The following is a 27,541-nucleotide window of genomic DNA, read 5'->3' as shown; positions in this document are numbered from 1 at the left end:
CTGTCCTAAAGTAATCTTAAGAAGGGAGGAGAAGGAACCTCCCATGCCAACGGGGTTCACATTCCAATACACTATCAGTAAGAAATTTTCCAAGTATGAAATTTCCCAATGGTGAAATTTCCAACATTTATAAGTCTAAGAAATTTTAAGGTTTACATATTAGAATCAACCCTTCCCTTTATCTATCACCTTCTAATGTATTTATGTATGTATCTTCCCCCCTTTGAGGAGTGTGAGGTTCATGTCAGCCACAACCTCAGCCTCACCCTTCCTCTTTTTTTCATATAGATGTGTACTTGCTCATCCTGATAATATGAAATCTTTTTTCTCTAACTTTCCTTTCATTTTCCATATAATGTATTCTTCCCCTTTTTCCACTCTTTTCTTAAGGTCATCAAGCATAAAGAAACTCTCCTAACCCTTGTCCAATTAGACTACCTCTGTAACATACCCAGGTGATGGTAGGGTTCAGTGGAGACACATGTATCATCTCCCCATATTAGAATCAAAATAGTTTATCCTTGGGTAGTCCCTTATGGTTGTTTGGTGGGACTTTGGGGGGTTGTTTTACGTTTTCATCAAGAATGTTTGGAAGTCCTATCTTTCACTAAAGATCCTTTCCCACTATCTAGGATTATTCTCAGTTTTGTTCAGACTTAAGTCTATATCCTTTGTCTTCCATTCCTTTAGGACTAAGTTATGTGTGATTATGACTGTGGCTCCTTAATACCTGAATTCTTTGTGTCTCCTTCTTTGTATGAAGATTGGAAATGTAGGAGGGGGTTATTTCTTTGACCTGAAAGTTTTGAATTTGGATTAAAATGTTCCTGGGACTTCTTATTTGAAAGTTCCTTTCAGGAAGCAACCTATAGGTCTTCTGTATATCTACTTAGCACTCTGTTTCTAAGAAGCAGTTTTCTTTTGGGGAGATTTGGAGGGTAAATATTTTTTATTTTATACTTAGTAACCATAAACACCAACAAAAAACATTTAAGAAAACAAATGCACAAAAATCATATGAAAAATCACAAAATCCACATTATTAACAATTTGTTCAAAAATGTGTGTTATGTACTATGCAAATATAAACATCTGTTTTGGTATTCCCTTTAAATTTCTTTTATTTTTATTTTTGGTTTTGTGACTTATTTTTTAATGTAATCATGACATGTATTATTCTTATTCTCTTGTCTTCTCTCATAGATTTCCCTTATTTTCTTTATATTGCCAATACTTGTAATTTCTAATAACATCATTCAATCTAATATATTCAGATATCAAAATCTATTCAGCCATTTCTTCTATTCATCGCATGTGTGTTATTTCTAGTTATTTTTTCATAACAATCAAAGCTTCCATGAATATTTTCATGCATACACAGCTTTTTACCTTCACAATAATGCCCTTAGGGCCTAACCTTGGTAATAGGATCTCTAGATCAATGAGTATGAATAGCTGTTACAGCTCCTAATGTATATTTCTATCTCATTTTCTAAAAAAAAAAATTCACAGCTGCTCCAACAATGTAATTTTAGGCCTGTTTCTCCATGCTCCTATAATATTTAATTTTAACTCATCATTCTCAGTTAACATATATTACCAGGAACATATTTTGTTAGATTTGATACTTAGGCAGTAGTTACAATCTGTTACTAGTGCCATACTCTACAAAACCAAGTCTTTCTAGCTTGATCATATCCAGTGGAACTTTTGTTTCAGTGCCACACCTCTCAGGGATACAGGATTACCTTCATAGTATGATATGTGTTGAATTAAGACTTTTGCAGAATTTTTATTCTCTCTAAGCCATTGTTGTCTCACTAAAAACTATATTTGGAGTCTGTGTATGCTCATACTTAGATCTACTTTTAATCTCATACAGGTGTGTGTGTTCTCTAGAGATCTTATTTATCTTATCAAAGGTTCTTTTCAACTCCTTAACTTTGTTCTTATTTATCTTTCAGTTAGATTTATCTAGTTCTAAGAAGGGAAAATTAAATCAGTTTCTATTAATATTATTATCATTAAGACCTTTAGTCAATTAAATAGATATTTATTAAGTGCTTATTTTGTTCTAGGAACTGTGCTAAGTGCTAGAAATACAAATAATAAGAAAGATAGTCTCTTCCTCACAGAGGTTACTGTCTAATATGGGAAGACATGCACAAAAGTAAGTTGAAAGTGGGAGTGCTACCAGAGGTTATACAGCATGGGGGCATGATATTTTTTGGAGTCAAAGCCAAGCAAAATAAGTGGAAGAAAATGAAGAAAAAAAATTGGTTGGAAAATTCTGAGCCCTCCCTCTAATAAAGGGAGGCTTTGGAAGGAGCTTTTTGCTCTGTATTCCAGCCCAACAATCAGAGAAGAGAAACAACTGAGGGTATGAAGGAGCCATTGAGAATCAAAGCTGATGCCATCTTAATGATGATGAGATTTCTGGTGATGAGCTTATCCTAGGAGTTGCATGATGTTTGAGGAGTCAAACAAGGGGATGGTCAGAATGTATTATCCAACTGCTTAGGTTTACAGGTAGGAAATGGAAGATGGAAAAGATTAAGTGACTTGCCCAGGTTTACACAGCTATAAATGTCTGAGGCAGAATTTAAACTTGGTTCTTTCTGAATCCAACACCAGTAATCAATCTACTATACCATGTAGCTGCTTTATGTTAAGAAACCTGCCAGTTTCTTAGCCCTACTTATATAGTAAGATCTTTCCTTTTTGCCATGAGAGTTAGTATGGCAAGACTCTGGAAGACCAGATTTCATTTCTTATATTAGTATTTTTCCAATATCCCATTTTCAAAATAAACTGAGAGTGAACTAACCTGGTCCACTCCATACTTATCTTCCTGTCAGTATTCAGATTTGCAATAAACTATTTCATCATTTAGAAGATAATCAAGTTGTTTTAAGACTGAAACAAAATTTTTACATCCCTTCTATCTTTAAAATGTGACAGGCATTCTCAAATGTTGTTGTTGTTGTTTTTTTTAATTGCCAGGATTCCCAAAGAGCATATTATCACTATAAACTAGGAAATAGCAGCTTTATTAATTACAAATTCAAACATATGAAGTGTAATGGGTAAATATTATTTTAAATTCTTAAAAATGTAAACTCCAATTTTATAAGAAGTTATGACTACTAAACTAAAGGTACTTCAGAGCTATTAATCTCCAAAATTAGTATTTCTGGTCTTCAGTGAAATATGATCTTAGAGTTTCAGTAAGCAAATAACATAACAAGTTTCTTTAACCTACCCTTGTTTTTGTTTGTTACTTGTTCAGTTTTAATTTTCTATAATTTAAGGGAGGAGAAGAGAATAAACATTTATATAGTACCTACTATGTACCAGGCACTTTGTTAAGTGTTTTACAAATATAATCTCATTCAGACCTCACAACAACCCTGCAAAATAAGTATTATTATTTTTCTCATTTTACAATTAAGAAAATTGAGTCAAACAGACATAAGTGCTTTGCTCCAGATCTCACAGCTAATAAAGTATCTGAAACCATATTTGAGCTCAAGTCCTTCTGACTCCATTGGGCCACCTAATTGCCTGTCTAATTTTCTATAGCTTAAGAAAAATATGTTGTCATTGTTTCCTATGAGATTATAAGTAAACTAAATTTGTTAAATGTTCTCCAAGTGAATAAAAGTTTAGAATGCAATAATAATTTTTTTTTTTGTTTACAGAATTCAAAAGAATGGACCAAAATGGTAGTGAAAAACATAGCTGCCTCAGGAAAATTTTCAAGTGACCGAACGATTAAGGAATATGCTAAGGATATTTGGAGTATGGAGCCTTCAGACCTGAAGATTCCTCTACCTAATGAACCTAGGGAGTTGCTAAATAAAGACAACAGTAAATGAATCTACAAGATGGAGTTCTGAACAATCTGTGGGGACAGAAATACCCACATATTTTACTGTATCTAAGTATGTTTTGCAACATTCCTTGCTTTATAATAAAACTGTAATAATTAATTCAATTAAAAGCCGATTGATGATCAAAGCAGGCCATCTTTATTTTCTTCGTGGATTTTTTATTCTATATGTGATATGTGTCTTATGTCACAGCTTGGGGAATATGGAAATATGTGCATGAAAACATTGATATAACCTATAACAAACCATTTATCTTCTCAGAGAGGGCAGGTATCGAGAGAGGGAAAGCATCTTGTGGAAGACACATGAAGAAAGAGAGAACTTCATGCTTGCAAAACTAAGTGAGGGACCTCATCTGTCAATCAGGGTTAATATTCCAAAGTGGAATGTGCCCAGGAAAGTCAGTTGGAGCCTGGCCAGGGGAGATGAATGAAGACTTCTTCTCTGGGGTTTTCTGACCAAAAGGGAGACTGACTTTTTCCTGACCTTGGCAGAGAGAGACCTTTGAGGCCTTTGACAGAGTCTGGACTTGAATTACTCAAGCAGAGATTATCTGGCTGGTTTAAAGAAGAAAAAAAGAAAAATACTTGTCCTCCACACTCTCTGACTGTCCCTGAGTCACAGTTGTGACAAGACTGACATTTCCCAATCCCTCCTCTCCCTCATTATAGGTTAGGGACACCTTCATCCCTCTCATCTCATCTTACCTCAATCTCCCTCCTGTTGTTCCCAATAAATCCTCTTACTTGAGAAAGAAAAAGAAAGGAGTTTTTCCTCATAAATCTCATAGTCCACTCAGGGGGGAGGGGCGAAGCCAAAGGCTTCAATAAGAGGATGGTTAAGGGTGGCCTTGAGGGAGGTGGGTGGGAAATATCTTGATCTATTAGCCATCAATAGTGATCAATAGGCAACCCCAGAATACCTCTCTAGTAGTATCTCTCTATCTATCTCTCAGAAGTACCTCTATCTCCATTATAACTAGGCACCCTCAGGTTTCCCCTAGCAGCTCTCTAATAAGTCAGAGTATATCCCCATTTACCACAACTAGAAATATTCTCCTCAGTATCATATTTCTAATACAAGCTGAACCATAAAATGTCAGAAAACAAAATGTTTTTAAATGTAATTGAAAAAATAAAGTAAAAAATCATTAGTTCCAAGTACCTTTTGGAAGAAAGTTTTATCTATCTCTGGAGACTAGTATCTGCAGAAGAAACTAGGGAAAGAAGTCAATCTTTCTTACTTACCCACATAGAGGTCCTAACCAAAGCAGCCCTCAGCCAGAGCTCCTCCAAGGTCAACTTGAAGATGAAAGTCCTCATCCCAGGAAGTTCTTGGCATTTTTAAAGACCATTCCTTTTCATCACTTCCTGTGCCATCCATCCATTTTATGTGGACCAATTACAGCTAAAGCTTTGCTTAGGACTACCCAGGGGGCGATCAATGAGTTCTGATTCATCACCCATTTTCACACATGTGGGTCACAGACTTCCCCCACTTAAGAATAAGTGGGATGTATATGCTTCTGGTGATTAAATCTTAAAAAATGGGTAGGAGAGTGTTAATCTGATCTTCACAGTGAGACATTTTTCCCACCTAATAATAGGTTGGGAGGAGAAGTTTGTGACAATAGAATGGAAGCTGTGAGTGAAAAATACCCTATCTCCTTATATGAGTATCAGGTTTCAATGTTAGCAGTAGTATTGAGTTAATTATAATTGTAATTCTAAGATTGTTAAATAATGTTAGCATAGGGGGTGATTTTATTGGCCTTTTGTGATTATTTTAGTATACGTTTTTAAGGTTTTGAATTAAGTAAATAACTGCTTTAGCAAAGATAATCAGTGTTAGTATAGACCTCGGTTTTGGCCTTAGGCTTCAAAGTTGCTATATCATGCACTCTTAGCAATAATTATGGTCTTCAACTTGTGATCTAGTATATACATCACTAGTCCTGACCCTGGTTTCAAAGACTGGTACAACTCAACACTACCCTTTCTTATCATTCATGTAATTAGTTCAGGCTCCCCCACATTCCCCTTGTCTATCAAGTGACTTTTAAGTCATCATCAAATGACTTCTTCTACCAATAATGTGAACTTTAGATTACTCCACCCTACTTAGTCTAACAAAAATCAGGAATGTCTACACCCATACTTAAGGATTAAGTGTTTAGGAGGATGGCCTATGACAGACATGTGCTAGCAAATGACAAATCAGAAACAACTGACAGACCCCTGGGCTGTCCTAAGTCAAGCCTAAGATATCATTGGTACATGTGAGACACAGGAAAGTGACATGAAACCATCTATATATTTCACGTCACTTCCTCTCTCCAGCCTCTTTGACGGCAGAGTGGTGGCTGGCAGCAGCTTGTTAAGCGTGTCAGCATCTTGGCATGGCAGCTGCTATTGTCTGGGTTTAGCAGTGAGTTTTCCTTGATACCATACTGGAGGAAGCCTAGTAACCTAGTTCGGTGAGGCTCTTCTCTGAGATCTCTTGGAGTTTAGGCTGATGTTTCTCTCCTTTACCTTCCAAACACTATCCTCTTAGAGAAAGCCTCTAATCTTCAAGGACCTTGTAGTGGAGGACTTTGAACACCAGGCAGGAGAAATCCTATACCTTTCCCCTCTCTTCTCCTTGATTTCTTCCCGACAAATCCTATACTTTTCCCTCTCCCTTCTCCTAGATTTCTTCCCTGTATATTGACTAAACCACCATATATTTCCAAACTGACTTGGGTATTTTATTTGGGATATCCCCTGGTGACCAAAAATCAAATTTAGATTAGGTCACAACCCTAAATTATCCTTACAATAAGAAGCACTTCCTAATTGCCTCAACAAATGAACATTACTTCCACGTGCCTCTTTTTAGATGGGTATAACTATGGTCATGGACTATTTTTATAGTGATATATAAGTTGTCATTCTTTGGGCATAAAAGAAGTTCTCTCACAATAGTCAGAGTCTTTTGGTCTTGTCAGGCATTATTATGAGACTGATCCTCTCCCAATAAATCTATTTCTTTGTGGCTTGGAGATTCTGATTCTCATATTTATGTTCCTGTGCTTAGAAATTATGCAACAATGCCTCTCTGGAGCCCACACAAATTGCTGCAGCATCAGTGATCTCTGAGGCAACAAAACCTTCAGGAACTTTCAGCCCAGAGAAAGGGGTTATAAAACTAATCAGAAAGATATTACAGCAGATCCTTTGCTATATATTGCTATATATTGGCTATAGCTGGCACTGATTGGCCACTCTCTTGCCAAAAAAGAAGTTTGGGTTGCAGTTCTGAGATAGAGAGGAGTTTTAGGGGTCATTCACAAGGAAATAAGAACCTTGATCACATTTCCAAGACAAGGACAGCACTATAGATTGTGGTTGCAAGGTACCAGAGGCCCTTTCAGGGTAAAGAAAATAGACCAGGAGAGGTGTGGCTATACTTCTCACAGGATCACTTTGGAAGCACCAAAAACTTGTGGATTCCCAGAATTGGCTCTGGAAAGAACAGTAAAAAAAAGTCTGAGGTTTTGGACACTGTTTTCCCAAATCCAAGGTGAGCAAACACACACAAAAAAGTACTATATCATAAAAAGCTCATAAACTCAGAAGAAGATAAGAGCTACAAACAAAGCCTCAAATAAAAATGTTATTTGGATCCAAGTCCAATAATAATTCCTGGAAGAAGTAAACAAAGTAATAAGTGGTAAAGGGGAAAAATGGGAAAATAAATTAGAATAATCCCAGAAAATTATGAAATGAAAATTAACAGCTTGGTAAAAGAGGCACCAAAAATACTGGGAGAAAAAATAATGTTCTTAACAATAGAATTGACCTAATGATAAAAAGAGGACAAAATTCATTGAAGAAAATTTTCTTAAAAAAACAATATAGACCAGGTGGGAAAATCACACTGAAGAAAATACACACACTGAAGAAATTAAAAAGTAGAGTTGAACAGTTAGAAGACATTCTCCATGAGATTCCAGGAAATAAAATAAAGTCAAAAGAATGAAAAAATAGAAGAAAGCATTAAATATCTCATTGTAAAAGCAAATGACCTGGAAAATAGATAAAGTAGAGAAAATTTGAGAATTACTGGACTACCTGGAAATCATGATCAATGAAAAAGCCTAGACATTGTATTTCAAGAAATTATCAAGAAAAACAGCCTGAACCAGAAAGTACAATAAACATTTTGAAAGAATCAACCAATCCATTACCTTCTGAAAGAGATGGAAAACTGAGGAACTTATGATGAAAAAAGCTTCCCACTTCCATAGAAGGAACTGACAGAGTTTGAATGCAGTTTGAAGCATACCATTTTTTTGCTTTATTTCCTCCATGAATTTTTCTCTAGTGTAAGCAATGTGTCTTCTTTCACAAATGATAATGCATGTACAGCCTATATCATATTACTTGTCCACTTGGGGAGAGATGAAAAGGAGTGAGATATCAAACATAAAAAAAAATGTTTTAAATGATTATTAGAAATTGTATCTACATGTAAAATAATAAAATATAAAAAATTTTTGGAAAGAGATCCCCAGATCAAAACTACCTGTAATGCTATAATACTTCATGGAATCAGAAAGAAATAATTCCAAAAAATGAAGACATGAGAAAGAGAGATGTACCTGGAGAAGGTGGAAGGAAGAGGGAGAGAGGAAGAGCTGTTGAAATGGAAAGGGAAATGAGGGAGGAGATGGTAGGCAATGCTTGAAATTCACTCTCTTTGGTGCAAAAAAAGGGATAATATACACACTCAGTTGGGTACAGAGATGTAACTTGCCCAATAGAGAAATAGGAAGGAAAGAATATAAGAGAAAGGGAAAAGGATAATAAAGGGGAGGACAAATTAAAAGAGGCAGTGATTAGAAGCAAAATAGACTTTAGAGAAGGGGCAGGATAAAAAGAAATAAAGGACACAAAATGGAAGAAAATGGAATGGAATAAATGCATATTTATTCACCATAACTATAAATTTGAGATTTCTCACCCATAAAATGGAAGTGGACAGCAGAATAGATAAGAAACCAGATTCCAACATTATATTGTTTATAATAGACACACTTGAAACAAAAACACACCAAGAGAGAGTTAAAATTCTGGTAGAGTAGCTGAACTTTAAATCTAAAAGTGGACAGGGGAATTAATTTAATCTTCACAATTGCTATCCCTACTTTTTTAATCACCAAAAGTGTAAACATCCCACTTAATCATTAAGTGGGAGAGCTCTGTGACCTACATGTGTGATAGTAGGTGATGAATCAGAATCAAACTGACTGCTCCTTGGGCAGTCCTAAGCAAAGCTTCAACTGTAATTGGCAGACATAAAAGTGGAGGAAGGCACGGGAAGTAACACAAAAGAAAGTGTCTTTAAAAGGGAGTGACAACTTCCTGTGGGGACTGCATTTTCAGAGAGTTCTTGAGTTCTTTGTGCTTGGGACTTCTGACTCCTCTTATTATTTGGAGTTCTGAATTTGAGTTGAAGACTGGTAAAGAATCTGCTGATTGGACCTGGGACCCTATACTTGGTGAGACTGTTCTTAAATCTCTCCCTTTGTACTGACATGTGGTGAGTGAAAGAGTTGAGTCCTTTCCTGGATTTTCTGAAGAGATCTATCCTCTTGATAGAAGCTCCCTGTGTAAAAAATATCATTTAAATTGCAAAGTTTAAATTCCTTTTGAGAAGAAGTTTAGGTAAAGAAGATGCTACCTCTCTGAATCCAGAACTGAACTGTTGGAGAAGATACCATGAAGAAGCCTCCAGACCAGCCAGCTGCACAAAAATTGAACTTTGGGTGTGGTTGATTGATTGATTGAACATTTATTTGTATGTATACTTTCATGCCAAGGGGACTGCCCCCTAACTGGCTTTTTGTCAATGCATTCAGCAATTATTGATTTTATTCTTTTTTTTCTCTTATCCTCAAATTATTGTAATCTTTAAATTGATTATGTTTTCATGATCATTTGGGGAAAAAATTATTTTTTTCAAACAATCAAATGGGGGAATGTAAAAATAGACTCGAACTCTGGACTTCAATCCCCAGAAGCCCTTGCTCCACTTCCCCAGAATGCTTTGTATTCTCACGTGGGCCGAGATCAAGAAGGGATTTAAGCTGATTGCAAAGGCTTTTGTGTCTTTTTTTGGACTTCCGTTTTGGAGCAGGTGAGGTCTTGTCTAGGCCCCTCTGGCCTAGGCACGTTTTTCTTATCCTGTATTTTCTTTAATCCTTAACTTTTAATAAACCTCTAAAAATCTAATACTCCTTACAGAGAGAAAATAATTTCAGATGCCTCAGTCTCCCCTAAATTTTAATCTTTACACCTGCATCCTCAGGTCCTTGACTACAAGGGCCAAGGTCTCTCCAGCTAAGGAGTAAACTCTCCCTGCCTGGGTTGAGCCATGGGCCAGAGCAAATACTTAGTGCTTAGGTTAGATATCTTACTCTATCCTTGCTCTGATTTCTTACTTCACTCTTTCTATATTTTGTAAATAAATTGTAAATAAATCTCTTTGGAATTTCATTAAAAAAAAAAACCACATGCCCATGGCTAATCAGCCTATTTAAAACCACTGAGCTTACCTCCACCAAGGTTGCTGACAGGATATCAAAGAGATTGAAGCCCACCAACCCACTGGCTAATATCCCTTGTCTATAGGAAGTACATCAGTGGGCTCCTGGGAAATGTAGTGTTTTAGTGTAACAAATTTCCAATTACACATTCCCCCTGATGATCATTTTGGGGGGCTAGTCTCCCCAATTTGATCATTTAACATAATCAACTTTTAAATTATAGTAATTTGAGGATAAAAGGGAAAAAGAACAAAACCAATGATTGCTAGGCCCATTGACAAAAAGCTAGTTAGGGGGCAGTCCCCTTCAGCATAAGAGTATACATATAAAACAAATGCATTCAACCCCACACAGTTCAAATAACCACATCCCAAAGTTTACTCTGGATCTTTTGGTGCAGTGTGTGGTCTGTGGAGTCATCTTCATGGTGCCTTCTCCAAACAGTTCACTTTCTGGATTTGGAGATGTAGCATATTTCTTATCCTAAAATTACTCTCAAAAAGAATTTAAACTTTGCAATTTATAATAATAATAATGATAATAATAATAATACACAATCATGATCTCCAACAAAGCAGAAGCAAAGACAGACCCAGGTTAAAAAAAATCAAGGAAACTAGATTTTGCTAAAAGTTACTATAGACAATGAAATAATATCAAAAAGTTTTAAAAGTTTCTTTGATAAAAGCCTCATTTTTCAGATATATACTGATTATAGAACTGAGTCAAAATAATAAAAATAAGATCCATTACCCAACTGATAAATGGTCAAAGGATATGAAGACAGTTTTCAGAAGTACCAACCAAAGCTTTCATCACTCATATAAATATTTGCCATTCTCAGCAAAATAACTCAGATATTTTCCCATATTCCCCAATTCTAGAAAGGCCTTTGAAGTCCTAGGGATGTTTAAGCATTATCAGTGCAATCATTCTCCGCTTCCTCCATTCCAGTACCTTGCACTTGAGTTTCAATAAAGTCACTATGCACAATTCTTAATGACTTCCTAAATGCAATATAAAAAGTCCTGAGCAATCTCTTCAGCACTATTCTTAGTTTTTAGAAAGACCTTAGCCCTTCTATACCTAGTATACTTGGATGTTACAATCATCCAAAAATAAAAAAGTTATGTAAATTTTATAGAGTTTATCAAAAGTTACTAACTAGCTGATTTTAATTTAATTTAAAAACTCTCAATTCAAACAACCAGAAATGCTTAAAGAATATTTAAAAATTGAAATAAAAAGAAATGTAAAATATGGAAAAGAAAAATCCAAGTATACCTTTTTAGGTATAACTCTTCTCAGAAATAAGAAATCCTGACAAAGGGGATGAAAGAGGTGAGGTAAAATGGAAATACTATGTCTTCCTCATTTCATTTTCATGAAATTAACAATAATAAAATAATACTTCTTAAAGAAGTCTCACATTAAAATCAGCTAAGATTAGCCTCTCCAGGTTTACCATCAGAAAAAGATTATTATAATTATTATAGTATATTATTGTGATTATATTATGTATTATAATATATTATATTTCATATTATATATATTTGCATATATATATATAATTTAACTGGATAAATTAGAAACTCAAACAAATTTCCTGAATGAATACTATATGATCATTTGTATTTTTTCAATACATAGATAGTAGAGGAGCAGAATAGTCTCATTTATATGTGTAAGAATTCATATGCTCACTAAAGACCATAATATGGGTGGAATCAAACATACTCTCTTATTTGAAGTGAGTTATTTCACTTCTGAAAGGAAAGTTCCTTTTATCTGTATTGTCTGGAATTCATTCTCCTATGTAAACCTTCTTTTATTTATGTTTTGATGGATGAATGTATTTCTTTGTTATTTGCTATGTGTATTCATTACAGAACTGTAGGAGCTGCCTGCAGTTCCTATACAATTTATTAGTGGGTGGTGACCTGAGAAGGAGAATGGAGACTGGAGGGAAATGGATGAATAGATAATAGAGATAGAGGGAGAAATGCAGGAATAAAGACTCAGAGACAACAAGTTAAATCATGTAGGGTGTAGCAATCTCCAGTGATGCTTCTCATGAGCAAGAAAGGCAAGTAAAAGGGCATGAGGAGCAAGAGGCACAAGAGGAGCAAGAGGAAGGCTTGCACATGTCCCTGAACTTTTATTGGAGAGTTTAGGAATGTGGAGTGGGAGGTAATTAATGAATAAATGACATGGCATAGGTATTAATATTGGTTGAATTGACAATCACAAAATCAAAGAGGAGGGGACTAGTCCAACATGTGACTTGGAAAGGAATGTGGTCTAACAAGACGTGAGCTAGGACTCTGTGGCAAATAATGTCCTGCTCAGGAATTCTCTTGTTCTTTGGGCTGAAGATTTAGAAATGCAATAATCAATAAGTAACATGACCATGAGTCTGACATATGAACACATCAAATACAATATCAATACATCAATCATACTTCCAAGATGCTAATATGCCTTGTATGCTACAAGAACTACTATTAGGTAGGGAAGGAGTCATAGATTCCTATGAGAATAATATTTAAGGTAGTTGATAGATGTACTTCTAGCCTAAAACTCCCTCTCTCTGAGAAGAATAAAGTTGTGGTTCTCTAGCCCTAATCTCTTGTTTCCCTTACTGGTAGGAATGAAAGTCAAATTAGAGATGTATATTCTGCCTCCCATTAAGCCATTCAAGGAAAGTTCTCCTTGCCACGTACAGGCCTCTCTACATATCTGGATTCCACTTTTATTACTACATAATTTATATCATATTTTACCTGCATAATTTATATCCTATTTTATACAGAGAAGTCAAGTTTTATACATCAAGACCAAAGCTTGTTCTTTGCTGATTGGCTATACTAGCAAGGAATAATAATAATATATAAGAATACAGAAAAACAAACACACAGTTTAGAAACACCTACTTTTTAAGGTTGATACAATTAACTGTAGCTCAAACCTCTACAAAAACATTACAATTAAGTACACCAAAGAAACATCTAGGAAAAGGATAAGAAATACAGAATATTTCTTAAGACACATTATTATACATTGAACATTTTCAGCATATTACAGTAGTCCTGTTAAAGAGCCAATATGGAAGTATTTAGGTTCAAAGTTAGTTAAACACTAATACAAAGTATATTTGTTTGTGATGTATTAAAAATTTAACACTAAAGAATTGTCTTCACATCACAGATTCTTGTTGAATATTCCTATTTATGTAACTTCAAAATTTTTATTGAATTTTAGAATAATATTGAAATGAAATATGTCATAATTATCAGTGAAAAGCATATTGTTTCCCCAAAGGGTATCATTAGTTGATCTATACTGTTACTAACATATAAACATAGCCAATGTTTCTCAATATTAATTTTATTCCACCAGTATGATGAACAAAATAAAATGATTTCTCACTGGAATGAAATGCTTGCTCAAAGTTCACCTTTGTTACTTAACCCACTTTAACAAAGAACAGGCAGAAAAGAGTATCATAATTTTATATTCCTTTTTTAAAAGACATTTTCATATGTTATTTTTTAGTTTTTTTATGTTGTATTTTATCATGTTTTATAGTTTTATAGTCTATAGTTTTAAATAATTTTTATATAGTTACATGTGTAAAACAGACAAACTTCATGATATATTTTTTAGATTAGACACATGGTGGTAGCAGTGTGCTGAGTCAATCATGCTAAACTTCAACATTTTTATTTAGAAATATTTCTACAGGGGGCAACTGGGTAGGTCAGTGGACTAAAAGCCAGTCCTAGAAAGGGGAGGTCCTAGATTCAAATCTGACCTCAGACACTTCCTAGCTGTGTAACCCTGGACAAGTCACTTAAACCCCATTGCCTAGAACTTTTCAGTCTTATGCCCTGGAACCAATACACAATATTGTTTCTAAGGGTTTAAAAAACATATTTCTACAAATATTTTAAGCCAAGTTTAGGAGGTAAAAATAAAGATTTTTTCTTTCAAATTTATATACATTGTGTTTATTTTCTCTCCCATTAATGATTTATTTTCTAGGTTCTTCAAATAATTTTATCATTATAATTTTTCTTTTAAATCCACTTGAGAACAATTTGAACTTTAAAACTTAGAAATGTTGTTCCTCACATCTAAGTTAAAGTCCAAGGAAAGGAGCAGAGATTTTCCAGTCAAATAAAATTACTATGTATAGTACTGTACTATGTACAGTACAGTACAGAAGATATTATAGAATGGAATATGAAATATCATTAAAGCAAACATATTTCTAATAATACATTTTTAATAAAAGAAACACAGTGGCACTTCCTTTCTCTTTTCCAAAGAGTCATTCTTGCCTCTCTGAAAGACACATTTCTGGTATGTCAAATAGAAACAGCCCATCTGTGAGGGAAAACCTTGGTCAACACCTGGTTTTTCCTTTCACTAGAGCTGGGAGGAGATTCTCCAAACAAGATAATTCCTAATATAAATCCTCAACCAAAATTTAAGGCAGGGAAATGCGACAAGGCCAAGTAACAAACAATTAGGTCTCTGTTCTTTTGCCTCTTCATAGTAGCAATTCATCCACAAGAAAGGGACATTAACAAAGGTCTTGAAATGAGGGTGTTCACTCCCCATATGGCACAGAAACACACTACTAATAGACAAACAGGACAACCCTGCACCTTGAGACTAATAAAACAAGTTCTTTGTTTAATGACAAGCCTTGCTTTATTTTTAGATCAAACTGGGGCTTTGCTCCCATTTTGGATTTGCTTTACCACAGCTGTTATCTCTATTTTAAGTACAATGAGGATATAGGTGTTTCTCTTTCCTTTTGTTTAAAAAAAAAAAGGGTTAAGTCAAAGATTATAGGACTGGGAATGAGGGAAGAGGAATATCAGAAAATTGGGCATTAAATATTTGTTCATACTGAGCCTTTCTATTAGCCTGATACCTTTCTATGTATTACAAAACCCTGCCTTCTGTTCAGTCGAATTCTTTTCTCAATATTTAGCTTCCTCACCTTGAAATTATTTTTGAATAACCAGCAGGTGTCAATGCTGAGCAAGGTAAATCAAGGTATTAATAACACTGAGTCAGGAAAAATGTTAAAGGCATTCACTTCCCTTTCCCCCTTCCTGTGGACAAAAGTTCTTTAGCAGCTTACTCCCTATCTGGGGATGGCTTTGCTTTTAAACCTTCCACACATCTTGACTCCCTCCCCTTATGCTGAGAAATTAGCTTCACATTTCCCTTTCTTCCAGGGCTAAAATGCTATATTTACTAGGAGTATTTTCCTCAGGGTGAGGAACTCTCTCATTCATTCAAGACATTCATTAAAAACCTTGTACAGTGGACAGCTGGGTAGCTCAGTGGGTTGAGAGCTAGACCTAGAGACAGGAGGTCCTAGGTTCAAATCTGGCCTCAGACACGGCCCAGCTGTGTGACCCTGGGCAAGTCACTTGACCCCCATTGCCTAGTCCTTTCCACTCTTCTGCCTTGGAGCCAATACATAGTATTGACTACAAGAAGGAAGGTAAGGGTTTAAAAACAAAAACAAAACCTCATACTCTGAACATCTAACTTTCAAAACCCCAGTTTAGCTTTCAGATCTGAGCAAAAATGCTTCCCAGTCTCTGCTGAAAGGATCAGCTCTAAATCCTTCCAGATTGTAATAGGATTAGGAGTATTGGCCTGTATGTTTTTGTGATAGGCAAATATGATGTTAAGTGAAATTAACAGGAAAATGTTCATTATCATAAATATTACTTAACAGAATTAGAAATGCTAATAATAATAGCAATAACAGAAGAAAACAGAAATAGAATCAGAATGGGAAAAAAGATAATTCAAAAACTATCTGTTTGCAAACAATATGATGGTATATGTGGAAAACCTAAAGACTTAACTAAACAGTTAGTTTTGTTGTGAAATAGAAACCCACAAACAAATAGACAATTTAGGTAAATAAAGTCAAAAAGCCAAATCTCTCTAAGTCAAGGTAGAAAGTTAGATTTTATTGGAAGAGGGACAAGTCCTCCAATAAAAGTGTTCTCTTGCATGAATTACATTGTCAGACCCTAGCAAGAGACAATGCCCAGAGGTTGGGAGCTAGTTTATATAACAAAATGACATATCAAAAGACATAATATCATATAGACCTTATTTTAGAAACAGTTACTCAATTACAAAGCTGAATGGTTAGTTCATTTCAGAAAGCCCATATTATTCTTAGAACTAATGTCTTAGTCAAGTCAAATGACCATTACCTCTCTCTCATCTAATCTGAGGGGAGAGTTGGCTATTTCCAAACAGGAAAGGGTGCATGATGTTTGTGCCATATTGGGACATGAGATTCAGATAGCATCTTATGAAAAAGGGAAGTACAAACTTAGGGAGGGGTTAGATACCCTTTTAGAAGTAGTTTTTATGCTTTAATTAGCAATCCTTGAAAATATCATGAATTTTACTGATGGTATTAAGATTATAATGGAATTTATACTAATGACTTTAGAATCACAATACTGATTATCTTAAACCTATTACTATCACTAAAATCCAATCAAGTATAAGGGGGTAGGGGTCTATTTTCTTGACAATTGAAACTATCAATAATTTTAGCAAAGCAGCAGGATATAAAATAAACCCACATTAATCATTAGTATTTTTATGTATTACTAGAAAGAGATGCTTTGTTTGAAATAACCACAGATAGATTTACTCAGGAGTATATCTACCAAAACAATCCCTGGAGGTGTATCAATGTAATTGTAAAACATTTTTTACACAAATAAAGTCAGATCTAAATAATTGGAGAAATATTCATTGCTCATGAATAGACATATAATTACAATATACAATATAATTAAAATGACAATCTTACCTAAACTAATCTACTTATTCAATACCATCTCAATTTAATTACCAAAAATTTATTTTATTGCATTAGAAAAATAATAGCATAATTCATTTGCAAGAATTAAAGATCAAAAATACAAAAAGAATTAATTTTAAAATGTAAAGGAAGAAAATTTAACAGTACCAGATTTTAAATTATGTTATAAAGCAGTAATTATCAAAATGCTAAGAAACAGAAAAGTAGGTTGATGGAACAGAACAGACAAAAAGCAAACAGTAGCAAAAAACTATAGTAAACTAATATTTGACAAAAGCATAGAGCCAGGTTCAGGGATAAGAAATCACCATCTGGTAAAAATTTATAGAACAACTGGAAAGTAGTCTGGCAGAAACTAGGTATAGAACAATATCTTACACAATTCACTAAGAAAAAATCAAAATGGATCCATGATCTGGACATAAAAGGAGTAAATTAATTTAATTTAAGTAAATTAGAAGAACAAAGAACATACTACCTATTGAATTTATGGACAAGAGAGAAATTTTTGAGTCAACATAAGATGGAGAGCACTATGAGATATAAAATGGATAATTTTTAGTACATTAAATGGAAAAAAAATTTGTACAAATAAAGCAAAAGTTGCCAACATTAAAGGGAAATCAGAAAATTGGGATGAGGGGGGGTAATATCATTATTATATCATGGAAATTAAGGGGATGCCCATCAATTGGGGAATGGCTAAACAAATAATGCTTTATGATTGAGATGGAATATTACTGCACCATAAGAAACTAATTAAATTAAATTAATTAATTAATTTAAAAAAACTTGGAAAGAACTACATAGGATAATGAACAGCAAAATGAGTAGAACCAAAAGAACATTAATACAACTAAAGATTTCACACTTGAAGAATAACTTGTGAATATTTCCTCCAGAAAATGAACTAAAAAATGGAAACATGAAAGACATATATCTCCTAAATGATTCCATCTATGATGTGGAATATTAGGGCCCTTTTTTAAAAAGATAATTATAAAAAAGTCTAGTCTCATGATAATAACCCAGGGCTATTATTATGATTTGCCCAGTATCATATAGCAAGGAAGTGTCTGAGGCTAAATCTGAACCCAGGACCTCCCATCTCTAGGTCTACCTCTCAATTCACTAAGTCATTTAGCTGCACCAAAAATGACATTCAGGGCATTTAGGGAAGCTAGCAATTTCCTAAGACAACAAGAAATAAAGCAAAATCAAAATAATGAAATAAAGAAGAAAAGTAAAATCATAAAAATAAATGACCTGGAAAACAGATCAAAAAGAGACAAAATTAGGAATATTTGTACTCTTGGAAAGTTATTATCATAAATGGAGTTCAGACACCATACTCCAAGAAGTCATTAAGGAAATTTGTCCAGAAATTTTAGAATTTAAGAGGATAAAATAGAAATTGAAAGAATCCACTAGATTCTTTCACTGAACACCACTCAAAGAGACTTAAAGATGAAAATGCACGGGAATATCATTGCTAAGTTCCATAGCCCCCAGGTTAAGAAGAAAATAATACAAGCAACAAGAAAAATATAATTTAAATACTGTGAAGCCAAAGTCATATTAACACAAGTCACAAAATTAAAAGAACACAAAACATGGAATACAGCATTTCATACAGAAAAAGAACTGGGTTTACAATCAAGAATAACATACTCAGCATAGGAGTACAATTATAAATGGAAAAAATGGATATTTAATGAACTAAAGCAGTTTCAGCTATTTCAGAAAAACATAGAGTCGTGTGATTTTTGCCAGTGTGTCAGGGGAGTTCCTAGCCAGAAGAAATCAATGTATGTGATGTGTCTGCTGAAGTGGGGACTGAAATGAAACCCTGGACAATCAGAAAATATTAGGAGAAGGGTTGAGACTAAGCTTTAAAAGCCAGCACAAGAAACCAGGAGGGATTCTATGGGTGTGCAGTTCCATTCTTCTCTGTATAAGCTATCTCTGGCAAGTAGCCTTGGTTGGAGCTGTAGAACTGTGCTGGCAAGACTGGGGTTACAGAGGAAGGAGATATGGCAGCATGGAGATTTTCTAGGTAGATTGTTTATTCTTTTTCTCTTTTTTTTACAAATAGGTAATTCTAAATTTAATATATCTCCAAGATTAATTTTCATGATCTCAGGAGAAAAACAGAATTCAGCTGAAAATTTGAACTATAAGAAATATACAATGGTAATGAAAGACTAATCATAAGCAATTCAAATCCTCTAAATCCCCAAGCTGGTCTTTTAAAGCAATTTTCCCTATCTCACTTCCTGTCACTCCCCCACTTTAAGGGGGAGATAATTGCAGTCTTTCAATTTGCCTAGCACTGCCCAGGAGGAGGGCCAGTGACCTTTGGACGTGTGAGCTTTCTCTAGTAAGTGACTTGTAACTCTCTTAGTGTCAAGTAGGGTACTTTAAGTTTTTGATTTGTTTAGCTAAAAATAGACAAGAGGAGAGTTAATCCTATCTTCACAAGAGGCAGGGGAGTGAGGTGAGAGGATAAAGGAATCAAGTAGTAGACATACATAATTTGGGGATGAGGAAGGGATTATGGGAAAGGTGGATAAAATAAGAAATAAGTGGTAAGGAGGAAAGGATGAAGGAATGACCTTTAGAAAGGTGGGTCAATTAGGAACTAGTATTTCAAGGGAAGATTTGGGGGAAGGAATGTGAATAGGAGTGGTATTGGTCAAAGGAAAGTGGACATTTGAGGAGAGATACAGCAGAAAGGAAAGGAGGACAAATGTGAGGAAGAATGGAGTAGACTGAAATGCATAACTAGTCTATGATGACTATATTGGGATGATTTCACACATGTGAAGAAAATGGATAGCAGAAAGGATAAAAAAAAAAACAACTAGGACCTGACAATGTGTTATCTACAATACACTGAAAATGAGAGACAAAGATAGAGTGAAGTTCAAGGGCTGGAGCAGGATATAATATACCTGAGCTCATCCAGAGAAGGCAGGGGTAGCAGTCATGATTTCTTAAGAGAGTTGGGGCTAAAATAGATATAATTGGAAGGGAAGAAAAGGATAATTATATTATGTTGAGGGTGGGTACTATGGATAATGAGCATTATCAGTATCCTAACTGTATGCACCAAATATTGTAGCACCCAGATTTTTAAAGGAAAAACTAAATGAGATACAGATGGAGATAAATAACAAAGTAATAATAGCAGTGGATTTTAAATTTTCCTTCTAAGAACTACATAAATCTAACCAAAAAATGAATAAGAAAGAAGGTAAGGAGACGACTAGAACCCTAGATAACTTAAATAACATCAACATTAAAGAGTTTTTCAAGTACAACTTGTCCTTATATTCTAGAACAAGAGAGCAAAATTGAAGTGGAATGAATACATCTATTACCTCCTGAAAGAGATCCCCAAAGGATAACTCCTAGGAATATTATAGCCAAATTCCAGAACCTGTGTCTAAGAGACAAGCATAAACTTTTGGGGTTCTATGTTATTTTCTGGAGAATGGACAGGTATCACAGGAGCTAACACACTAGGATCAGGAAAACTCAACACTTGTTCCTGTTCCTCATTCTCTAAATCCTTATTGATTTCTTCTGTACTAATTTGCCATGTTTCTAAAATCTTTTTCATTTTCATTAGTTCTTATTCCTTTGCCCATAGTTACTAGTCCATTTTCTCCATATACAAGATTTTTAACTGCATAGTTCTTGATACACATTCATAATGAAGTTGAACCTTTTTGCACATTGAGTGTTGGGGGATTCCCACCAGCTACCTGGGAATATTTTGGACGAGCACCTGCTTTGATATATTCTTGCATGGTATTAAGGTCTGGGGCTTGTTGTGAATTATGGTAGTATCCAGTATCAAAATAATTTGGGTAATTTGGTCTCCCATACTGGAATGCATTATTAAAACAATTATTAAATCTGTTGTTAAACCCATCATTTCCATGTCCATTTTGCCTGAATCCATTAAAGCGATTAAATCTATTGCCCTAAATCTGCATTCTCTCATGAGAGAGGTCTGTTACAAAGAAAATATCTTGGGGGTTGTCTGTATTGCCTGGAGTTGTAAATATTACTTCGTTGGATTTCAGTTTTTGTTTAAGCTCTCTGATTTCTTTGGTTAAGTTATCAATTATATTGTTTTTCTCTTTCTCATCTTGGAAAACATAGCAATTCTCAAAATTTTGTCAAGACCCAAACGAAACCAATTTGTTTATTTTTTTAATAATTTTTTATTTGATCATTTCCGAGCATTATTCATTAGAGACGAAAATCATTTTCTCCCCCCCCCCCCACCAAACGCCACATGATTCCACTGGGTTTCACATGTGTTCTTGATTCGATCCCATTTCCATGTTGTTGGTATTTGCACTAGAGTGTTCATTTAGAATCTCTCCTCAGTCATTTCCCCTCAGCCCCTGTAGTCAAGCAGTTGCTTTTTCATCAGTGTTTTTACTCCCACAGTTTATCCTCTGCTTGTGGATAGTGTTTTTTAGATCCCTGCAAGTTGTTCAGGGACATTGCATTGATAGTAATGGAGAAGTCCATTACCTTCGATTGTACCACAGTGTATCAGTCTCTGTGTACCATGTTTTTTTGGTTCTGCTCCTTTCGCTCTGCATCACTTCCTGGAGGTTGTTCCAGTCTCCATGGAATGCCTCCACTTTATTATTCCTTTTACCACAATAATATTCCATTACCAACATATACCACAATTTGTTTAGCCCTTCCCCAATTGAAGAGCATCCCCTCATTTTCCAATTTTTGGCCACCACAAAGAGTGCAGCTATGAATATTCTTGTACAAGTCTTTTTCCCTATTATTTCTTTGGGGTACAAACCCAGCATTGCTATGGCTGGATCAAAGGGCAGACAGTCTTTTATCGTGCTTTTGGCATAGTTCCAAATTGCCCTCCAGAATGGTTGGATCAATTCACAACTCCACCAGCAATGAATCCTATGAATGAAATGAAAGTCCCTACTTTTCTGCATCCCCTCCAGCATTCATTACTTTCCTTTGCTGTCATGTTAGCCAATCTGCTAGGTGTGAGGTGATACCTCAGAGTTGTTTTGATTTGCATCTCTCTGATTATAAGAGATGTAGAGCACTTTTTCATGTGCTTATTAATAGTTTTGATTTCTTTATCTGAAAACTGCCTGTTCATGTCCCTTGCCCATTTATCAATTGGAGAATGGCTTGATTTTTTTGTATAATTGATTTAGTTCTTTGTAAATTTGAGTAATTAAACCTGTCAGAGGTTTTTATGAAGATTGCTTCCTAATTTGTTGCTTTCCTTCTGATTTTAGTTACATTGGTTTTGTTTGTACAAAAACTTTTTAATTTGATGTATTCCAAATTATTTATTTTGCATTTTGTGACTCTTTCTAAGTCTTGCTTGGTTTTAAAATCTTTCCCTTCCCAAAGGTCTGACATGTATACAATTCTGTGTTTGCCTAATTTTCTTATAGTTTCCTTCTTTATGTTCAAGTCAATCACCCATTTTGAATTTATCTTGGTGTAGGGTGTGAGGTGTTGATCTAAACCTACTCTTTCCCACACTGTCCTCCAATTTTCTCAGCAGTTTTCATGAAATAGTGTATTTTTGTCCCAAAAGCTGGGTTCTCTGGGTTTGTCGTATACTGTCCTGCTGAGGTCACTTACCCCAAGTCTATCCCACTGATCCTCCTTTCTGTCTCTTAGCCAGTACCAAATTGTTTTGATGATTACTGCTTTATAATATAGTCTGAGATCTGGGACTGCAAGGCCCCCTTCCTTTGTATTTTTTTTTCATTGTTTTTTTGGATATCCTTAATCTTTTGTTCTTCCAAATGAACTTTGTTATGGTTTTTTTCTAAATCAGTAAAAAAATTTTTTGGAAGTTCCATGGGTATGGCACTAAATAGATAAATGAGTTTGGGTAGGATGGTCATTTTTATTACATTGGCTCATCCTACCCATGAGCAGTTAATGTTTTGCCAGTTGTTCAAGTCTAATTTTAGTTGTGTTGAGAGTGTTTTGTAGTTGTGTTCATATAGATCCTGTGTTTGTCTCAGGAGATAGATTCCTAAGTATTTTATTTTGTCTAAGGTAATTTTGAATGGGATTTCTCTTTCTAGTTCTTGCTGCTGGGCTGTGTTGGAAATATATAGAAATGCTGATGACTTATGTGGGTTTATTTTGTATCCTGCAACTTTGCTAAAGTTGTTGATTATTTCGATTAGCTTTTTGGTTGAATCTCTAGGATTCTTTAAGTAGACCATCATGTCATCCACAAAGAGTGATAACTTGGTCTCCTCCTTGCCTATTTTAATACCTTCAATTTCTTTTTCTTCCCTAATTGCTACTGCTAGTGTTTCTAGTACAATGTCAAATAATAGAGGTGATAATGGGCATCCTTGTTTCATTCCTCATCTTATTGGGAATGCATCTAGTTTATCCCCATTGCAGATGATATTAGCTGGTGGTTTTAGATATATACTGTTTATTATTTTTAGGAACGACCCTTCTATTCCTATGCTTTCTAGTGTTTTTAATAGGAATGGGTGTTGTATTTTATCAAAGGCTTTTTCTGCATCTATTGAAATAATCAGGTGATTTTTGTTGGTTTGCTTGTTAATGTGGTCAATTATGTGGATGGTTTTCCTAATATTGAACCAGCCCTGCATCCCTGGTATAAATCCTACTTGATCATGGTGGATGATCCTTCTGATCACTTGCTGGAGTCTTTTTGCTAGTATTCTATTTAAGATTTTTGCATCTATATTCATTAGGGAGATTGGTCTATAATTTTCTTTCTCTGTTTTTGGCCTGCCTGGCTTTGGGATCAGAACCATGTTTGTGTCATAAAAGGAATTTGGTAGAACTCTCTCTTTGCTTATTATGTCAAATAGTTTGTATAGTATTAGGATTAGCTGTTCTTTGAATGTTTGATAGAATTCACTGGTGAATCCATGAGGCCCTGGGGATTTTTTCTTAGGAAGTTCTTTGATAGCCTGTTGGATTTCTTTTCTGATATGGGATTATTTAAGGAATCTTATTTCTTCTTCTGTTAGTCTAGGCAATATATATTTTTGTAAATATTCATCCATATCACCTAGGTTGGTATATTTATTGCCATATAGTTGGGTAAAGTAGTTTTTAATGATTGCCTTAATTTCCTCTTCATTGGAGGTGAGGTTCCCCTTTTCATCCTTGAGGCTGTTAATTTGCCTTTCTTCTTTCCTTTTTTTATTTAGATTGACCAGTACTTTGTCTATTTTGTCTGTTTTTTCAAAGTACCAGCTTCTGGTCTCATTTATTAGTTCAATAGTTCTATCACTTTTGATTTTATTAATTTCTCCCTTAATTTTTAGGATCTCTAGTTTGGTTTTCTTCTGGGGGGTTTTGATTTGTTCGTTTTCAAGTTTTTTGATTTGTATTTCCAATTCTTTGATCTCTGCCCTCCCTAGTTTGTTAATATATGCACTCATGGATATGAATTTTCCTCTAAGTACTGCCTTGGCTGCATCCCATAAGGTTTGAAAGGATGTCTCACCGTTGTCATTTTCCTCAATGAAATTATTAATTATTTCTAGGATTTCTTCTCTGACTAACCAATTTTGGAGTATCATATATTTAATTTCCAATTAATTTTTGATTTGGCTCTCCATGTACCTGTACTGATCAATATTTTTATTGCTTTATGATCTGAAAAGGTTGCATTTATTATTTCTGCTTTTCTGCATTTGAGTGCCATGTTTCTGTGACCTAGTATATGATTTATTTTTGTGAATGTGCCATGTGGTGCTGAGAAGAAGGTGTATTCCTTTTTGTCCCTTTTAATTTTTCTACATATATCTATTAACTCTAATTTTTCTAAGATTTCATTCATCTCTTTTACCTCTTTCTTATTTATTTTTTATTTGATTTATCCAAATTTGATAGTAGTTGGTTCAAGTCTCCCACTAATAAGGTTTTAATGTCTATTTACTCCCTCGATTCTCCTAGTTTCTCCATTAGAAATTTGGATGCTATTCCGTTTGGTGCATACATGTTGATTAGTGATATTTCCTCATTGTTTATATTCCCTTTTAACAGAATATATTTACCTTCCCTATCCCTTTTGATCAGGTCTATTTCTGCTTTGGCTTTGTCAGATATCATGATTGCAGCTCCTGCCTTCTTTCTATCATTTGAGGCCCAAAAGGTCTTACTCCAACCTTTAATTCTAACCTTGTGAGTTTCAACCCACCTCATATGTGTTTCTTGAAGACAACATATGGTAGGGTTTGGGGTTCTAATCCAATCTGCTATTTGTCTACGTTTTATGGGTGAGTTCATCCCATTCACATTCAAAGTTATGATTGTCATTTGTGGATTCCCTGGCATTTTGATATTTTCCCCTAGTTCTGACCTTTCTTCCCTAGCTATATCCTTTTGAACCAGTAATTTACTTTAGGTCAGTCCCCCTAGTCCTCTCCCTTGTTATGCGTCCCTTTCTAGCCCCTCTCTTTTTATGCTCCTTCCCCTCCCCCCTCTCCTTCCCTCCCTTTTTATACTCCCTCCCACCTCCCCCTCCTTAATTTCCCTTTCTTTCATACCCTGTTGGATAAGATAGAATTCAGGATCCCACTGGATCTAGATGTTCTTCCCTCTCAGAGTTGGTTTCACTGAGAGTAAGGTTTAAGTAATTCTACTTCACGCTCTCTTCCTGTCCTTTTCATATGAGAGTTCTTCCCCTCCCCTTCCCATGTGTATCTTTATATGGGAAAGATTATTCTATTGAGTCCCCCCCTATTTCTTGAAATTAATCTTAGTATTATAGACATTTCCCCCCTCCCTTTTCCTTTCTTTGCCCCCACTTTCCCCAAATCTTCTTAATGCCCCAATCTTTCCCTATGTATGATTCTTCTAACTACTCTTTTGGTACATACATTTTTTGAGAGTTACACAAAACATTTCCCCCACATATTAATATATATAATTTGATGTAAATGTAGTCCTTATAGAAGAGAGTTTGACTTAAAGAAAAAGATAAGATTCATCTCCTTTTCCCTTTCTTTCATATTTACCTTTTCATGTTTCTCTTGCTTTCTGTGCTTGGATATCGAACTTTCCACAGAGCTCTGGTCTTTTCTTAGCAAATGCTTGGAAATCTTCTATTTTGTTGAATGCCCATACTTTCCCCTAGAAGTATATAGTCAGTTTTGCTGGGTAGTTGATTCTTGGTTAGAGACCCAGCTCTCTTGCCTTTCTAAATATCGTGTTCCATGCTTTGCGGTCTCTTAGTGTGTTAGCCACTAAGTCGTGTGTGATCCTTATGGGAGCCCCCCTATATCTGAAGCTCCTCTTCTTGGCTTCTTGTAGGATTTTCTCCTTTTCTTGGAAGCTCTTGAATTTGGCGATTACATTCCTGGGGGTTGTCTTTTGGGGATTTAGTATAGAGGGTGTTCTATGAATCCTTTCTATTTCTATTTTGCCCCCTTGCTCCAGAACGTGGGGGCAATTTTCTTTTATAATCTCCTGTAGTATAGCATCAAAGTTTTTGTTTATCTCTGGTTTTTCAGGGAGACCAATAATTCTGAGGTTGTCTCTTCTTCCTCTGTTTTCCAGGTCTGTGACCTTTTTCAGTGAGTTATTTTGTGTTTTCTTCTAATTCATTAATTTTTTGGCTTTGCTTTATTAATTCTTGCTCTTTTGCATGCTCACTGTCTTCCAGTTGCTTAATTCTGGTCGTTAGGGATTACGAAACCATTTTTGACAGTTACTCTGAAAATAATTTTGGATCACAGGACATGCATTTTTCACAAACTGCCTGTGAATGTGATTTCCATTTTCATCTTTTAAAATATACAACCAAATCCATTTTTCTGCACCATCAATAATTCTCTTGAGGGAAGTGTAAGGAGTCTCTCTCATTTCTTGTTTTAGGCCCTCAAATTTAGACCAGGTTTCTGGGCATCTGGAATTTTGCTTCATAGTTTCAATTATTGCCTCCCTGGCTATAGTTAAGTCTCTATAGCCCGCAAATGAGTTAACTTCCCAACCAGGATCCTCAGTTGGCCAATAAACAATTAGGGGGTTATTATTAGTGTCCTCTATAATCTGCTGTTTCTCCCTTTTTTTTTTTGACAATAATTCATCCATAATGATGCCAAAGTCCAAATGAGAAGGATTGTAAAGTTTAACTAC

General features: G+C 34.9%; 1 protein-coding gene across 3 annotated transcripts in view; it reads left to right on the top strand.

Annotated features, from left to right (window-relative positions):
- The window catches only part of PYGL (glycogen phosphorylase L), a 254,882-nt gene extending 250,862 nt beyond the window's left edge, over nt 1–4,020 (top strand). For all 3 annotated transcript variants that reach the window (XM_056821113.1, XM_001363137.4, XM_056821108.1), the window contains one exon: nt 3,702–4,020. In XM_056821113.1, the coding sequence (XP_056677091.1) occupies nt 3,702–3,878 (177 nt within the window). In that variant the 3' untranslated portion in view covers nt 3,879–4,020. The remainder of the gene's footprint in view (nt 1–3,701) is intronic.
- The last annotated feature ends 23,521 nt before the right edge of the window (nt 4,021–27,541 follow it).

The sequence above is a fragment of the Monodelphis domestica genome, chromosome 1 (genome assembly GCF_027887165.1).
Source record: "Monodelphis domestica isolate mMonDom1 chromosome 1, mMonDom1.pri, whole genome shotgun sequence".
Classification (NCBI taxonomy): Eukaryota; Metazoa; Chordata; class Mammalia; order Didelphimorphia; family Didelphidae; genus Monodelphis; species Monodelphis domestica.
Note: the sequence above shows the minus strand (reverse complement) of the source record. Positions and strands in the feature narration are given on the sequence as shown.